Source organism: Rutilus rutilus (genome assembly GCF_951802725.1).
Source record: "Rutilus rutilus genome assembly, chromosome: 6".
NCBI lineage: Eukaryota > Metazoa > Chordata > Actinopteri > Cypriniformes > Leuciscidae > Rutilus > Rutilus rutilus.
The window spans coordinates 31,551,536-31,571,162 of NC_140214.1; the positions used below are offsets into that span (position 1 = coordinate 31,551,536).

At 36.5% G+C, this 19,627-nt stretch overlaps 1 protein-coding gene across 2 annotated transcripts in view; it reads right to left on the reverse strand.

Annotated features, from left to right (window-relative positions):
* Positions 1–9,567, reverse strand: part of cables1 (Cdk5 and Abl enzyme substrate 1) — a 32,792-nt gene extending 23,225 nt beyond the window's left edge. For both annotated transcript variants that reach the window (XM_084412162.1, XM_084412161.1), the window contains exon 1: positions 8,368–9,567. In XM_084412162.1, coding sequence (XP_084268288.1) covers positions 8,368–8,906 — 539 coding nt within the window. In that variant the 5' untranslated portion in view covers positions 8,907–9,567. The remainder of the gene's footprint in view (positions 1–8,367) is intronic.
* Between the last annotated feature and the right edge of the window lie 10,060 nt (positions 9,568–19,627).

Sequence of the window (19,627 nt, forward strand, 5' to 3'; positions counted from 1 at the left end):
CCAAACATGGCAAGTGTAAACACACTCAAACTCAGTGGTGCACACAGTACTATCCAACCTCTATTTGTGGACATGATACTTCAGTGCAAAATACTGCTTTTTAATATGAGTTTGTATTCCAAAAAAGCAAGCACAACAAAGATTGCCTGGACGCGTCCACTTCACCAGCAGTACTTGCCTTGTACAATAACACCAGAGAGCACAGGCTGCCCACAACAACACCTCAAACTTACTCCACATGGCAATCTACATACACTTCCCTTTGGTGTATTTCAACCACTGTTAGTTTGGTCACATTCCCAAGGAAACACAACATACTCTAGTCCTAAAAAGCAATGTTTCAAGGCATGCAAGGTATGTTGTTGTGTTCCAAAAAGTGTTCAAAACAACAGCACTTCACCACGCTGCTTTCTCAGCATTGCTGCCAGGGGGCGCTATTATAGTGTCTACAGTATCTGCGTCCCATTTCATATTTCACAAAACTATTCTACACTGTTTTGTAGTATCTGTAGTGTGAATAGTGTGTTCTTGGAATCTATTTCAAGGTTTGCGTTCTCGAGCCGCCAGGCACTGTTGTTGTGCGGATGAGCGGGCCGGAGCGCGTTAAGGGTTTTCTGTTAGAACGGTGTCGTGTTAGCGGCCCCTAAGTTAATAACTAATGATCTTTGCAACGGAAGTGAATCAATCAAAGCTAACTTTAGCTGGACAATAACTTTATTCTAGAGCTGCTGTAAAGCCAAAACAATCTCTGTTACTTTAATGTCCTATTATCACTGTAAAGCTGCTTTGAAACAATCTATATTGTTAAAAGCGCTATATAAATGAAGGTGACTTGACGACACCACTGTTAAAAATGTATTTGTCACTGAATTCATTATTCATTCAAGAGCTTCATTCAGAAACGCAGATTAATCCAGTAATGAAACAAGTTTTTATGAGTGAATCATTGAATCATTCACTCAAACCAATTTTTTTTTTTTTTTTTTTATAATTCATTCCAATTAATTAAACATATTAAATAGACTGCTAAATGGAGTTTGTCAAACCTCTAACCTTTAAGTAAATAAAATTGTATTTATCGTGATCTCTATTTCTGTACTTGTTTCGATCTTTACAAGTTGAAATTCAATACAAATACATTTAGATATTTAGAAGTGACATTGTTAAGCTTATTAACAATAAGCTAATTGCCAGCACAAAATACAGTATAATAGCATTGTAATATAGCAATATAATATAATCTATCTATCTATCTATCTATCTATCTATCTATCTATCTATCTATCTATCTATCTATCTATCTATCTATCAAAAATTAAAAACAAAGCAAAACACACCTGATGCACATTATTTTCTAGGGGGTAGAGTGTAAAAATCTTGCTGTACTTTTGTGTAAATTAAGAGAATGTACAATTCTCCTTGTACATACTGCTCCGACGCAAGTGACTTGAAAACCCATCCCTTATTTCTGCTTGCCAGTATTACACAACAGCATTTCCTTGAACTCAATCTTTAAAATAGCACCATTCATTGTTTTAAGTGCAGGATTTAATCCTGTAAAAGTCCTTTGTTCCTGAAAATTCTCAGGAAAAAAGCAATGCAACAAGCCATGACAGCACGTGTTTTTTGTGTTTTTTTAATCATGTCTTGGCAAATATTTGCCTGGTTGCAATTTCCACCACATCCAATACTGGTTTCACGGTTTGGTTTAAAACCTTATTCTAACTCCCTTTATTTCACTGGAAAAAAATGTCAGCATAATCTTTCAGCAATGCCAGCTAACCGCACAATAGAAAGGAAAAGGACACGCTCCATCCAAAACATGGCCTGTTTCAATGGTTATGGAACACATCCAATAATGAGTCTGGAAGAAATGTCAATGTTTGGTTAAGAATAAGTTAGGTGCAATGCTTAAAAGATTTCACAATATGTGGAAAAAGAAAAACCAAAGATCTTTAGGACAAAGTAGATCCCTCTCTGTCCCATTCATGTGCTCTAAAATAAATTCACAGTATATTCCTGAATATAAGTTTCTGTACTGCAACACTAACTTTTACTGTATAACAAAAACTGACTTCATAGTGAACAAAAGTATGAAATTATGTAACTGACGTAACAATAGTTACTGGAGCCTGTTTCTATTTGCTGCAATTTTGCTGTTGCAAGAAGTATGTTGCTTGTTTTGTAATGTTCATTTTATTTTGATCTAAAATGATATCTGTTGATCTCTCCAAGTCCTGTAACAAATTGTTCTGTAACACTGTTACACTATCTGGGACAAAAATAATTCAAAGTAAATTAGGCCTACGTTTCCAGTCAAAGGCTATACTGAATACTAATCCCTATAATGGTAAGACAATTAATTTGTTTTGTTTTTTCGGAAACACTTTACAATAAGGTTCATTAGTTAATGTATTAACTAACAATGATCAATGCATTTGTTACAGTATTTATTCATCTTTGTTAGTTAATAAAAATACAGCTGTTCATTGTTTGTTCATGTTAGTTCACAGTGCATTGACTAATGTTAACAAATACAACCTTTGATTTTAATAATGTATTAGTAAATGTTGAAATTAACATTAACTAAGATTAATAAAATGCTGAAGTAGTGTTGTTCATTCTTAGTTCATGCTAACTAATGTTAACTAATGTGAACTAATGAGCATTATTGTAAAGTGTTACCGTTTTTTCTTCAGTAATTTGATCTGCTAAGGCTGGAAAAGACTTGTCCTGCATTGATTTCCCAGTAAAACTACGAATACAGAATTAATGTAAATGACTGCTTGCAAATTTTTGGAGCGCTATACTTAGTTGTCTTGGAGAACTATTGCAATCGCGAGGCAAGATTTAGTTGGCACCAGAAAGACACAGGCCATTTACACAGATGTATAGCTACCCATTAGAGCGCAAGAATTGCGTAACACCACACTCTTCACACAGTGAGACCTGAACGGCTTGCAATAATGCTTTTGTCTGGTTCGCCCAATCAAGGCAGACCGTCTGGTAGCATAGACAGAAGGCCCTGAAGAACAGGATCGTATATAGGGTGTGTGCGCCTACATGTTTTTCGGAGGCATGTGCCAGCACATGAGAGGCACGACTACTCTGCACAGCCTCTCTTCACAGGCTGCTCTTGGCAGCGCATCTAAAGGTTTCGGTCTTCCTGGCGGAAAGTGGCAGCCCATGCAGGAGGGGGTCTGGGAGAGGAAGTGGAGGTCAGAGGCAGGGAGTGGAGGGAGGAAGAGGGGGAACGGAGTCGGGGCAGAGACTGGGCATCCTGCCTGGAACCAGTGTTTGTTTCCAGCAGCTGCCCATTAAGAACAAGTCCCACACTGTTTAAAGCTCAAGTATGTAATTGTTAAAATACTTTCTCCTATCTGAGCTTAATATGAGGAGACGACTATACACAGTAAAACAAAACGAAAAAAAAAAAAACTACAAATCTGTGAAATTTACGGTAAAAAAAAAAAAAAAGAGCTGTAGTTGCCAGTAAAAGTGGTGAAAAAACATGTTAAGCTGAACCTATGTTAAACGAGGGGATTGTGTCAGGAAAACTGTTTGAAAACAATCATTGTTTTTACTATTCTTTTTGGTAGCTCAAAAATGACACGCTTCACCTTTAAGAAAAAGTTCATTCATGAATTCATGATTTATCGAAATCAGCAGAAAAAACAACTGTCCTCATAACAAATATGGCTTACTTTAAATATGGCAACTTCATCTTGAAGCTAAATGAGAAAAGTTGCATATAAGTTGTGCTGCCAAGTAATATTTCAAAGTAAAAGTTGTCAAAAATTATATCAACAGCTATTCAATTACCACAAAGCTAGTATCATAATGTACAAGGTTACAGATTTTGAGTAAATAATGGCTTCCACTTTGTCTGTTAATCAAAGAAAGCTATCTTATGGCCTCAAAAAACAGAATAACACGTAATGTGGACTACTTTTAATGATACTTTTGTTTTTGTTGTTTTTACAGTATGAATAATCTCTAAATTCTGCTCAATATCACGTTCTCAGTTAAAACATCTAAATATGTTCTAAAAATTATTTTAAAATGATTTAAATTTTTGGGTGAACCATACCTTTAAAGATACACTATGTAACATTTTTTGTAAAAAAAAATATTGGTAACACTTTATTTTACAGTATTTTGTTTTGTATGTATTTACTTGTATTGTATATGTATTTACTATAGTAATAACTATACTAATTAAGCATAATTACATGCACCTAACCCTAAACAAATCCTAACCCTATAGTAAGTACATGAACTTCATTAATATTACTATGTACTTAAATATATAATTACACTGTAATACTGACACCTTAAAATAAAGTGTAACCCAAAATGTATATAATGAGTGAGTGCATCATGAATCCATCTTTCAAACTGTGAATAACTACGGTACACCTACAGTAAGGGTTTATATTCTGACTATTTAAACAGAGAGAAGTAGCTCCGGCTACAGTGTTTTTCTATAAGACACGTGGCAGTTTTGTTTATTAACTGCTAGAGCGCCAAAAGTTACATAAGTGCACCTTTAAGAGGTTTTTCTATCTTCTATCTAAACATTTTACTGATGAACCCTAGACAGAATGATTCAGACATATTAAATTTGTTTGGAGTAAAAACCAGTTCATGTAGATGTTAGGTCATGAAGTGCATTTTGACCCACCTTGCACAACTAAACCAACAGCACAATCATTAAATGAAGCAAGAATTAGGTTTCAGGTCAGTTCAGTGCCGCAGTGAAGCTCTGAAAAAGTTACTGTCCTGAGAAAATAGTTGTGCATTGAATCAAATTTGGCTATGTGTCATTGTTACAGTGCAATTATATATTTAAGTACTGAGTAATATTAAGCAACCACATGTACTTACTATAGGGTTAGGGTTGGATTAGGATTAGTTACATGTAATTATGCATAATTTACTGTTATTACTATGGTACATGTAACATATGTAACAAGGACACTGTAAAATAAAGTGTTGCCTAACATTTCTGTAATATGTTGTAGGTCCAATTTCTTATACAAACAAAATATACTACCTATATTCACAAAAACCTTCCCTGCTGTCTCTCTGGCTCAATAACAAAACAACTGAACAAAGGACGTCCAACTCGGAAGCATGGCCTCTAGAGTCTCAGATTACAGCATGTTGATATGTTCAGATTAAAGCACACAAAGCAGGTGCAGAAGATGTGTGCGTGTGTGTTGCATGCTAGAAAGAGAAAGTAAGCGATCCTGTAACGCGAACGTTAATGAGTGTAGATTTGGCTGTGCTTTGCATGCCTCTGAAGCAACAGTTAGAGCAACAGACACTGGCTGTTTGGCTGAGATTGAAACGTTGTGGTTATGCTGGTTAGAACTGAAAGTAATGTGCCCTGCAGACACTTCGGTGTCACCACCTGCTCCTCTCCGATTAGACACACTTGTCACTATGACCATGCTAAATATATGATGCCGGGACTTTAAAGATACTGGCTGCAGTGTGTTTTTCTTCAACGAGGACATTTCGGATGGGAAACATTAGGGATCTTCACATCTTAATAGTTCAGAATCAGAATATGAGGATTATTACTGCTTTTAGAGGGCCATTAGAAATAAAAATTAACCAGATAAACCACAGCTGATTAACTAAAAGTAATTTAATCTGTACTGAAAGATATCTTTTAAATTCTTGTTTAAATGTTTTGGTCCCACTGCGAAAGAGCTGAAGTGAAAAATTCACCCATGCAAATGGTGTCATCAGCTGTATCCACAGAGAGGATGAAGGTCACTTCAGGATATTAATGAAGGATGTACTGTAGTAAAGTCTGAATGGAGTTTATTGAATGATTGATTTTTTGAGGGGCTGTGTTTAATGTGTATAATGGGGCCATTAGTTCAATGGCAGCTAATCTCCTATTTCAATAAAGTCTAGGTAATCCCTCACTTCACAGCTTTTATAATGTGTATTCCTCTAAGAATATACCTGTATCCCACTGTGACACACTTCTATCAGTTCATTGTATCAAACAATTTTTTTTTTTTTACATAAGTACAACGTAGTTAAAGACGCCTGATATAAAGTGGGACCAACTACACAGGTGTACATTTGATGTACAGCAGGGTTTCTCAAACTCGGTCCTGGTTCCTAGCTGTGAGTTTCTAGTGATCCTGAAGACATTGATTAGCTTGCTCAGGTGTGTTTGATCAGGGTTGGAGCTAAACTGTGCAGGACAGTGGCCCTCCAGGACCGAGTTTGAGAAACCCTGATGTACAGTATTGTCTGGATTTCTAAAGTTTGAAAACTATAGACCGTTACCGTTTTTTTTTTTTTTTTACATTACACTATGATGTTGCAATGCAAGTGTAAATGTTAGAACTTTGCAGGTCTATCACCATTTTATATTATTATTATAGAATTGTGTTTTTCACCAAAAACTATTTAGACACTTATGCCACACTTACAAATGCATGAACGCTATCATATTCAATATATTACAGGGATAGTTCACCCAAAAAATTAATGTCATTAAATATCATTAATTACTCACTCTCATGTCGTTTCAAACCTGTAAGACTTTCATTCATCTTCCTAACACAAATGAAGATCTTTTTGATGAAATCTGTAAGCTTTCCATCTCTCCATTGACAGCTACGCAACTACCACTTTGATGCTTCAAAAAGTTCATAAAGAGATCGTAAAACGAATCCACATGAATTGAGTGGTTAGTCCAAATTTTCTGAAGAGACACGATTACTTTATATAATGAACAGATTTAATTTTTTGAAGCTCAAACGTGCTGCGTAACACGAGAATGAACCTCATTGGTTCTTGCGGAAGCTCAAACGTGCTGCGTAACACGAGAATGAACCTCACTGGTTCTTGCGGAAGCTCAAACGTGCTGCGTAACACGAGAATGAACCTCATTGGTTCTTGCGGAAGCTCAAACGTGCTGCATAACACGAGAATGAACCTCATTGGTTCTTGCGGAAGCTCAAACGTGCTGCGTAACACGAGAATGAACCTCATTGGTTCTTGTGGAAGCTCAAACGTGCTGCGTAACACGAGAATGAACCTCATTGGTTCTTGCGGAAGCTCAAACGGGCTGCGTAACACGAGAATGAACCTCATTGGTTCTTGTGGAAGCTCAAACAAGCTGCGTAACACGAGAATGAACCTCATTGGTTCTTGCAGAAGCTCAAACGTGCTGCGTAACATGAGAATGAATCTCATTGGTTCTTGATGAAGCTCAAACATGCTGCGTAACACGAGAATGAACCTCATTGGTTCTTGCGGAAGCTCAAACGTGCTGCGTAACACGAGAATGAACCTCATTGGTTCTTGCGGAAGCTCAAACGGGCTGCGTAACACGAGAATGAATCTCATTGGTTCTTGCGGAAGCTCAAACGTGCTGCGTAACATGAGAATGAATCTCATTGGTTCTTGATGAAGCTCAAACGTGCTGCATAACACGAGAATGAATCTCATTGGTTCTTGATGAAGCTCAAATGTGCTGCATAACACTAGAATGAATCTCATTGGTTCTTGATGAAGCTCAAACGTGCTGCGTAACACGAGAATGAACCTCATTGGTTCTCACACGTCAAGTGAACATGATTGAGCTTCTGTTTACCACAACTGATGTGTGAGTTGATGAATGTTTATGTGAATAAAAGTCTAAATTCAATCTGTTCATCATCATCATCTAAAGCAATCAAGTTTCTACAGAAAATTAGGATTAAACCACTCAATTTATATGGATTAGTTTCACAATCTCTTTATGAATTTTTTGAAGAGCCATAGTCGCCCTTCTGAAGCGCCTCAACGGAGGGACAGAAAGCTCTCAGATTTCATCAAAAAGTTTTTCATTTGTTTTCCAAAGACGAACGAAAGTCTAACGGGTCTAGAACGACATGAGGGTGAGCAATTAATGTCATAATTTTCCTTTTTGGGTGAACTATCCCTTTGAATATGAAACTGAATTAGGCCTACATTTATTTTAAAGAAAGATGATACTCTCTTGTTTTTCACACAAGCAAAATGCCAAAAAAAATTTTTTTTTTAAACAATAGGTATACTGATAAAAAAAGTAGACTGTTGTGGTAGTCAGATGTTAGTGGAAGATGTTCATAGTTTATTTATGTGAGGATCTACCTATGTGAACTTGAGGACGTAAAAATGACTAAAAAGTGACGTCAGCACAAATGCCACTTGGTTCCATAACAGAACAATATCAATGCATTCCTACAAGTGAGCTCAGTAAAATGGATTAGATTAGTTGGTATATCTGCAAGTACTGAAAATGAACAACTTGCATGTTAATAACTGCTGTAAATAATGACGTGTCCGCATCTCAATGCATACGTTTACCTGGATCTCTGCAGCTCCAGAGCAGAGTTGGCAATCTGCCCTCCATCTAGACAGCCGTAGTTCTGGCTGGACTGCCTGGAGTAGGACACGGGCAGGATTCCCTGAGTGTACGTCTGGAGTCTCCCTCTCGTAGCCGGTGGGACAGCTGAGAAAGGGGAGCTGAACACGGCCTGGAGCACCTGAGCACCGCACACATCCCCCTCCGCACCCGCACCCGCACCCGCACCGCACGCTGGAGGAGGAGGAGGAGGAGCACCAGAGGCCGGGATCCCAGCCATGAAACCAGCAGCTCGGGCACTGCTGAGAGCCTGGTTCGCTGCCTCGGCCAATGCCTGCTGGCCCACTGCAGAAACCAGGCTCTGTCTAGTCCTCGAGCTGTCCTCGTCCTCGGTCTGACTCTCCCCGTCATCCTGCACTGGTCGTCCGTCCAGAGAGATGTTGCTGAGGAATGAGAGTGCAGCTTGTCTCCGTCGTGGATCTATCGCGCGCTTCCGCGTGTGCTCCAAACTGGAGGGCTTCATCTGCAGCGCGCTCGCCATTACGCCTGGGATAATGCGTGTTTGTCAACGGAGAGGGTTCATGGTGATTGTTTGGATGTGGGGTGAAATTGGTGGTCAAAACGCCATGGCGTTGGCTTTTAAGTGCCTGCTGTGTTTTACTGTGTGTGTGTGTATGTATGTGTGTGCAGAAAAGCTGGGTCACGTGTGTGCAGTATTGTGGCAGCAGGAGCTTTGGTCTGACCAATAGGGATTCATTAGAACGAGGCGGTTGTCCAAAATACAGTGAGTCGCCTATCTAGACAGCATTCTGAGCGCTTTCGAAATTCAGTTCAAAATTGTAGACCGCAGTCGTTTAGTGAAAGCCGAATGTATTCTGAGCACGACCACTATGCTAAAAAATGTTAGGCGGCTCACTAGATTTTGAAACACAGCCTGCGTGTTTTCACCCATGCCTTCATTTTTTGCTCCACCCTTTTGGGCTACTTGGACAGGACATTAAAAAATAAAAATGACTTAGAAGTAAACATTTCAGGCACGACCAGTCGATATCTTGCTGCCCTTTAAATGTAGTTATTGTGCGTTTAAATAGCCTAATATTTCAACTCACCCTTCAAATGTGTTGCACTAGTTCATGTGTGATGATTGTAGTTCATAACCAAAACAACTGGAAAAATACCTTCTCCATTATTAAAACTTTTAGCTAAACATATTGAATTTTAACTTGTGTATTCTTTACATTATAACCTGCAAAAATTCAGTTTAAGCTTGTAGCTAGATCTGATTACTAGCTGGCCACTTCATCTGCCCTTGTGGAAAAAGAAGTAGCCAATACTTTAGCATACTTTTAACATATTATTACGTAAATAATATACATTTACTGTGCAAACTGAATATATTTTTTTCAACGTGGAGCTGCATGTTAGCTACAATTGAATGAAAATGTATTGGTAACACTTTACAATAAGGTGCATTTGTTAACATTAGTTAATGTATTTAACTAACCTGAACTAACTATGAGCAATAGCCTACATTTGTTACAGTATTTATTAATCTTTGTTAATATTAGGTAATAAAAATACAGCTGTTCATTGTTTGCTCATGTTAGTTCACAGTGCATTAACTAATGTTAACAAATACAACGTTTGATTTTAATAATGTAGGCCTATTAGTAAATGTTGAAATTAATATTAACTAAGATTAATAAATGCTGTTGAGGTATTGTTCATTCTTGGTTCATGTTAACTAAGCTTGTTAACTAGTGAAAGTCTCTACACTCTTTAAGTACACTTAAGTGACCTTTATTTTATTAATATTATATGATCTGCAATACAGACTTTAAAAATAGATAAGATTTGAAGTAGGCTACACTTACAAATGCACTTTTTTTTCACAAGTGTAAGTTTGTCGAATCTGTAGACCAGGGATGTCCAAACTCGAGAGCCACTGTCCTGCAGTTTAGCTCCAACTTGTTATTGAACTTCACGTGAGTATAAAATTAATGTAATTAATGTTTAATCTACAACTTCAACTACCTAAACTGAAATGAATGACGGACGAACTTTCATATGGTGGCAAAATTTATTACAAGAACAAACTTTTACTGACTTTTCTGCACTGAAAGACTGTTTGATAGCAGTTGTTTTCAACGTCCCAGCGCCATCTAGTGTTTGTAAAGTTAAACGTCTTGAGACACTCACCGTCTACTTTATTAGGTACACTTGTTCAACTGCTCATTAAAGTTATAGTTCACCCAAAAATGAAAAATCTGTCATCATTTACTCACCCTCAAGTTGTTCCAAACCTTATGAATTCCTTTCTTCTGTCAAACACAAAATAAGATTTTTTTTTTTACATAGGCTACTAATTCCATACCATGTCTAATCCTCCAATCACATGGCAGCAACTAAGTGCATTTAGGCATGTAGATTTAGGCTGCATCTGAAATCGCATACTTCCCTACTAGTAGGCGAAAAACAGTATGTGACAAAATAACTATATCCGAATTCACAGTGCTCATAAAGTAGACAAAAAGTACCCGGATGGCCTACTTCATCAGGCGAGATTCTGAAGTGTGCACACGATGGACACTTTACTATCCCATGAGGCCACGGGTAAGGGTTTATGAATGAAAGTGAAGTGATGTAACTGAGGCTGGTATTTCACATGATAATGACAACATGGCGAATGTAGTACGTCCAGATTACATTCATACTACACACATTCATACTATATAGAAATTCTTTTTTAGTGGTCGTGAAGTAGTTACTTATTTAAAGTAAGTCAATTCAGTCAATAGGATCTGCTGAAGTTAAAACTGAGCATCAGAATGGGGAAGAAAGGTGATTTAAGTGACTGAACGTGACATGGTTGTTGATGCCAGACTGGCTGGTCTGAGTATTTCAGAAACTGCTGATCTACTGGGATTTTCATGCACAACCATCTCTAGGGTTTACAGAGAATGGGCAGAAAAAGAGAATATCGAGTGAGTGGCAGTTCTGTGGGAGAAAATGCCTTGTTGATGCCAAAGATCAGAGGTGAATGGCCAGACTGGTTCAGCGGCAACAGTAACTCGAATAAACACTCGTTACAACCGAGGTCTGCAGAAGAGCATCTCTGAACGGATAACACATTGAGGCAGACGAGCTACAGCAGCAGAAGACACACCGGTGACACTCCTGTCAGCTGAGAACACGAAACTGATGAGTCTTGATTTCTGCTGGGACATTCAGATGGTCGGGTAAGGATTTGGCGTAAACAACATGAAAGCATGGATCTGTCCTGCCTTGTATCAGCGGTTCAGGCTGCTGGTGGTGTAATGATGTGAGGGATATTTTCTTGCCACACTTTGGGCCCCTTAGTACCAATTGATCATCGTTTGAACACCACAGTCTACCTGAGTATTGATGCTGATCATGTCCACTATGACCACAGTGTATCATCTTCTGATGGCTACATCCAGCAGGATAAACACACCATGTCACAAAGCTCAAATCATCTCAAACTGGTTTCTTGAGCATGACAGTGAGTCACTAAACTCAAATGGCCTCCACAGTTCCCATATCTCAATCCAGTAGAGCAGCTTTGGGATGTGAAGGAACAGGAGATTCGCATCATGGATGTGCGGTCGATAAATCTACAGCAACTGTGTGATGCTTTCATGACAATATGAGCCAAAATCTCTGAGGAATATTTCCAGCATCTTGTTGAATCTGTGCCACAAAGAATTAAGGCAGTTCTGAAGGCAAAATTGGGTCCAACACGGTACTAGCAAAGTGTAGGCCTACATAATAAACTGGCCTGTAAGTGTATATTGCATGATAAAAAAAAATGGCATACATATTTAGTGGATAAAAAACAAAACGACAAGCAAAATAAATAACATTTTAGGATAGTGTGGTTGCACCTTTGAGGACGTTTGGCTAGTTCAGATGGCTCACTCTGTTCTGATCTTTTCTTCAAGCTGTTCACTAGGTGGCGCTAGAGTGTCTTCTAAGCGCTCTTAAAAGGATTTATTTCTCCCTGGAAATGCTGTGAGACAGATTCCAGTGATGAAACGAATGAGGGAGGTGATATAAACCAGTGATGAAATATTTGAAATTCAAGTTCATTTGCCGTTTGTAACAGATACTCTGGAATTCTTACTCAATCAGTTCTCTAGCTCACGGGAGGACATTATTGAGGAAATGAGGTGAAAACAGTGTGGTGCAATTTGGGAATACTGCAGTTTTTGTGCAGCATGTGTTGTTGACAGCTATACTTCCATCTAAAACAACATCTTTGTTACATGTAGTTATTGTAGTAATAACTATAAATTATGCTTAATTATATGCAATTATACCCTATAGTACATGTACTTAATTATTATTACTTAGTACTTAAATGCATAATTACACTGTAGCACTGACACCTTAAAATAAAAGGTTACACGGTAACACTTTATTTTTCAGTGTCCTTGTTACATTTGTTACATGTAAATATCATAGTAATCACAGCAAATTATGCATAATTACATACAATTAACCCTCAACTAAATCCTAATCCTATACTCTATAGTAAGTACATGTAGTTGCTTAATATTACTCAGTACTTAAAGGGTTACACTTTATTTTAAGGTGTGTTTGTTACATTTAAGTACTGAGTAATATTAAGTACTTACTATAGGGTTAGGGTTTGGTCTGGTTTAGAGTTAGTTGCATGTAATTATGCAAGAGTTTGTGTATGCAAAGTGTTACCAAATAAAATGTAACCCAACATTGTTTTAATTTTTGTATAATTATTTTACATGGAGTTTTATGAGCTTATATTAATTGGGAGGCTACACCGAATATAATTTTTAAACAATTTCCGAGACAGCAACATCGGCATTGTTATCGGCCTGGATCCGGGCCACATCTGGTTCATGTGGATTCAACGCGTACCAGATGTGGGCCGGATTTGAGCCGACACTATGTTGCTGTCGGGGTTGTCATACCGCACATATACATACATTTTAACCCTAAATTCTTGGTGTCAGAACACAAAAGTTCATGTCCATGTTATATTCAACTACTCATGTGTATATTGTTATGTGTGTGTTATACTGTATATATACACTACTGGTCAAAAGTTTTAGATCGGTAAGATTTTTTTATGTTTTTAAAATAAGTCTCTTCTGTTCACCAAGGCTGCATTTATTTGATAAAAAACAGTATTATTGTGTCACATATTATCAGTGTCACATGATCCTTCAGAAATCATTCTAATATGATTCAAAATTTGAAATCAAATCTAATATGAAATCAAAATTCTTTGATGAATAGAAAGTTCAAAAGAACAGCATTTATTTAAAATAGAATATTTTCTAACATTATTAATGTCTTTACTGTAACTTTTGATCAGTTTAACTCATCCTTGATGAATAAAAGTATTGATTTATTTTATTTATTTCCCCCCAAAAATAAAAAAAAAATTCTTACTGACCCCAAACTTTTGAACGGTAGTGTTTAATGTTACAAAAGCTTTTCATTTCAGATAAATGCTGTTCTTTTGAACTTTCTATTCATCATAGCGTCATGAAATAAAAATGTAAAAAACTGTTTTCAACATTGATAATAATCACAAATGATTTTTGAGCATCAAATCATATTTGAATGATTTCTGAAGGATCATGTGACACTGAAGACTGGAGTAATGCTGAAAATTCAGCTTTGATCACAGGAATAAATTACACTTAACTATATATTCACATAGAAAACAGCTGTTTTAAATTGTAATAATATTTCACAATATGACTGTTTTTGTTTGTATTTTTAATCAAATAAATGCAGCCTTGGTGAGCAGAAGATACTTCTTTTAAAAACATAAAAAATCTTACCGATCTAAAACTTTTGACCGGTAGTGTATATATATATATATATATATATATATATATATATATATACAGAGAGAGAGAGAGAGAGAGAGAGATTACCACAGACAAGATAAATAAAAGGCAATGAATGAGACCTCTGCAATAATATGAAGCAAAAAAATATATATATTTGTCAAAAAATCTAACAAAGAACAACATTGACATATTGCCATTTAAATGGCTAAACAATTTGTTTCTATAATCTTGCACTCTGCTAATTTGGCCAAATCAATGGAGATATTGGAATGAGATTGTTGTCAAATGTGGACCACATAACAGCCATGCTCAGTATCGGTGTGTGGTCTCTGTCATCTGCTCAGAATTCTTCCCCGCTGATAACCTTCCTCGGTCAGAAGCACTCAGGTCAATGACATTATTCTAACATGCTGAGTTAACCATGTTATGGTAATGACAGACACTCAAGCGAAGAAATACATAAGCCGCAGAAGCCGTCTAGTAACGTTTTCCTGGCCGGAATCAGCCACGGTTTTCAAGGGGACGAGAAAAATGGGAAAGACTATTGTGTTAGACAGATCAGCATTAAACATCAATAAAACAAGACCCAGGATCCTTTCGCTTTCCACTCTTAATTTGACAGATCCTCAATTGGTTGCACATTCTGTGCTGTTTTATTACTTCCTCAGTCTCATAATGCACCAAAATAACACAACTTTTCACGGCGGGTTTTGAGGGTATGCTGTCACGGGCGACAATAAAGTAACTCTCAGTCAGGTTAATCTTATCCTTAAATCAGTGGAGCAGAGCTCAGACCTCAGACTCTCTGTCCCTGTGTGTGAAATGCAGCACTTCCTGTGTTTGTGTGGGGCTTCCTCCCCCTCAAGTGATTTTGGCACCTCATTGTGAGTCTTGATGCACATGGTGTGGACTCTGCTTAATTCACGCTGATTGGAGGAGAAAGACGTTAAGGGAACAAATGTTTTGGAATATGATGCTTTTGAAAGTGAAAGTGTCTGTTCTTATCAGAGGGGTTCAGGAAGTAAAATGTGACTCATGTGAAGCGACTACGGTTTATTAATCAAACGTAAAGTTTGAAATGTGGGTAACTCTTCATAATAAGGTCCCGTTTGTTAAAGGGATAGTTCACTTTGAAATTAATTTTTGATATGTTTTAGCTTACCTCAAGGGCATCCAAGATGTAGGTGTCTTTGTTTCCGCAGTAGTTTCAATTTTGATATTTTTAGGTCAAACCGTTCTTGTCTGTCAGTCATATAATGCAGGTCTATGGTCACTGGCTCAAAACACAAGCACAGAGTCCAAATTAAAACAATTCCCCATCGTCCAAATGAAACAATTCCCCATCATAAGTACACATTGATGGCCTAAGACACGAAACGAGTGGTTTGTGTGAGAAAACGAACAGTATTTATATCGTTGTTATCTCTTGAACACAGCACACGTCCAAATGATCTGACGGCGCGGGCGGGTATAGATATATACATAGATGTCGCCTTAAAGATTATAATCCATTACTGCACACAACTGACATGAGGAAAATTCTTGTTAGTAATGTAATCCATTACATTCCACATTTTAGGCAATGTAATCTGATTACTTTTAACTCGTTTATCACGCTGCTTTGAATAGAATAATCGTGTTGCATATAAATATGCAAAGAGAAAGAAAATGTATTAATTTGTTTTGTTATCAGCAACATGAAGTGCATTAAACGTTGTGTCAGGGTTTCTGAAACTGGGGTTTTTGAAGGAACTGCAGGTGGTTTGCAAAAGGATGAAAAGCTTATAATTAATATTTTTTACAAATATTTTACTTGTTTATTATGTGTGGCCTCTCAGTTTTTCATATAGCTGCCTATAGTGGCCGTTGTTATGTGTGGAAGACTTTCTGAACCTATTTAGGAAGGAAATTTTAGGGAGAATCATTGAATTATGAATAATTTACTGCTATTTTGTGAATATTTAGTAATCATGTAATAAATAAAAAAGTAAATAGTCTGATTACAAGTTTTAAAAAATTTAATATAATCTAATTACAAGTATTTAATTTTAGGAATCTGATTACGTAATCCAGATTACATGTAATCAGTTACTACCCAGTACATTAGTTAACATGACCTAATAATGAAAAATGCTTCCAACAGTTAATGTTAATTTCTTAAATTTAAATTTCATTATTAAAATCAAAAGTTGTATCTGTTAATATTATTGGTAACACTTTACATTAAGGTCCATACCGTTAGTTAATGCATTAACTAACAATGAGCAATATATTTGTTACAGTAATTATTCATCTTTATTGACAGTAGTTCAATGAACTAATGAAATAATATTAACAGATGGAACGTTTGATTTTAATAATGTATTAGTAATTGTTCCAATTAGCTAAGATTAACTAATGTTAAATGTGGGTTACACTTTAATTAAGGGTGTCTGTGTTACAGTGTAATTATACATTTAAGTACTGAGTATTTAGGGTTAGGATTAGGGTTTGGTTTAGGTTTAGTATAATTATATGTAATGTGTATTTACTACAGTATCTACATGTACCGTGTAACAAGGACACTATGAAATAAAGTGTTACTCTTTATTTTGGTAACACTTTGTTTTACAGTATCCTTATATGCTACATGCACTTACCATAGTAATAACAGTAAATGATGCATAATTACATGCAATTAAATCCTAATCCTACCCAACCCTAGAGTAAGTACATGCTGTAAATTATTATTACTAAGTACTTAAATTATATTGTAGCAATGACACCTTAAAATAAAGTGTAACCTTATTTAAGGTGTCATTTTAACAGCGGGATTATACATTTAAGTACTGAGTAATAATAATTAACGACAGGTATTTAGGGTTAGGATTAGGGTTAGTTGCTTGTATAATTATGCATAATTTGTAGTTACTACAGTAATGTAACATGTAACGCTAAGGACACTATAAAATAAAGTGTTACCGTAAAGTGTTATCATATTGTTTAATGGACCTGAGATGATACGAACTTACAATGAACAGTTATATTTGAATTCATATAATTAACAAAGATTAATAACAGATGCATCATTCATTGTTAGTTAATGTTAGGTAAGGCATTAACTAATGGAACTGGTTACACTTTATTTTAAGGTGTCATTGTTACAGTGTAATTATACATTTAAGTAATAATAATTAACTACATGTACTTACTATAGGGTTAGGATTAGGTTTGGTTCAGGGTTAGTTGAATGTAATTATGCATAATTTATAGTCATTACTAAATGTAACGTGTAACAAGGACACTGTAAAATAAAGTGTTACCTGATTCGTTACCTAAAGTGTTACCAACATTTGCTTTTGGGTGTGACTAAAATAATTAGGAGCCACATAATGTCAGTCAGTTTCGTTGGAAATGTATGGAAGTTACCAAATTAGGTGGAGATTTATATACTTTCAGGAGCCAGATCGGAGTGACGGATAGCTGCTTCTGCCCTAACGTCACACAGTCTGACGCTGAGTGTTCTTGTTGTTGCTTCTCTGTGGTCAAGAGGGCAGAGGTGGAGATGAGCGGTCAGACCGCAGGATTGATGAGCGAGAACTGTGAGGAAGTCCATCTCCAGCCCACCCGTGGGCCACATCAAACGCAGCAGCTCCACTGTGATGTATGAAGGTCCAGCGAGGGATTTATCTCAAGGGAGGATGAAAGGAGGAGCGGAGGCGTCTGCCAAACAAAGGCTCATGGGGGCCAACCGTACGGGTCAGGCCTGGCCCTCAAACTGGAGAGATTTATATCAGCCCACTTCAGTTGATGGAGACCAAATATTGGGGAAATATTGATAACACTTGAAGAACATGTGTGTACAAATACTGTTTCTAGACAAATTATAATGATTATAAAAGAATAAATGTGTCATTGATGTTATGGCACATTAGACACAAAAATGTTAACGGCCCCTGCAGACCCACATCAATGACTTCTTGTAAAGGTCAGAAATTGTCTTGGAATGTGATTTCATTTGATTTGAACATTTTATCTTAAAATTTTTTAAACGTATGTTTACAGACATTTATGAAAATAATAATTGTATGTGTAACACTTAATTAGGTAATTCATTAGGTTAATGTTAATTTTACTTGATGTTTCCACCACATGACAGTCATGTCATTAAATAGATTTTTTTTTAACAATGGTATAACTTCTTTTTTTTAAAACAACATGAAACTGAATTAATGAATCTGAATATAAAGAATACATTTCTAAGAACTTGACAAATGCGTTTTAAACACACACGTCTGGTTTAATATCTTTGTGGGGAAACACACACACAATCGCACACGCACACACACAAACACACTCTCACTCACACACGCGCGCACATACACACACGCACAAACACACACTCTCACACACAGGCACACACACTCTCACTCATACTCACGCACACACACACACACACACACACACACACACACACACACACACACACACACACGCACACACACACACACACACACACACACACACACACATTCCTGGCATGTGCCTGAATTCCTCAGAAATTAGATTATCAGATCATTTTTACAAATAGAACTGACAAGTTTCTCCTAAAGGTTCATATTTTACTTTCATATATATATTAATTAAGTTTTGGAAGTACTTTTATTTGATTATAAAGAAAAAAAAAAACTTCTGGAATTTAATAATTCCATATTAGCCATATTTTTCACAATTGCTAAGGCACATTTCTTTAAACATTAAACACAAATTCCAAATTGTCAAACTAAACTCACAAAACTCCAACCAAAATCAAACAATACTTTCAGATCAATAAAAGGAGCACTACAGATCATTCATTAGACACTACATCAAAAAACAAACAAACAAACAAACAGACAACACAGCATCTAGAATGTTACAGAAAAAAAATTATATTGTATACAGTAAACGATTTTTGCTATTACATACAAAAGTATAGTAATTAATTGCAACTGAGTAAGGTGAATATATTGTAGACTGTATGCACTGCAAGTATAGTATTGTACTGAATATTGAATAGTAGGCCTATTGAATGTCTGTATATTCAGCACAGCACTGTATATAATACTCTAAATTAAAAGCGTGTTACAGTAAACTCAAATACTGTAAGCTGAGCAACTGCAAAATCAAGGTCAATGAGAGATTGATTCTGCTTCAACATCATGGGCCCTATTTTAACGATCTGAAACGCAAGTATCAAACACGAAACGCAAGTAACTTTGTGGGCGGGTCTTGGGCGCTGTTGCTATTATACCAGCGGGATAAATTACTCTTGCGCCCGACGCAAATCTAAAATGGGTTGGTCTGAAGCAGCTATTCATAGGTGTGGTTTGGGCGTAACGTGAAATAAACCAATCAGAGCGACATCTCACATTCC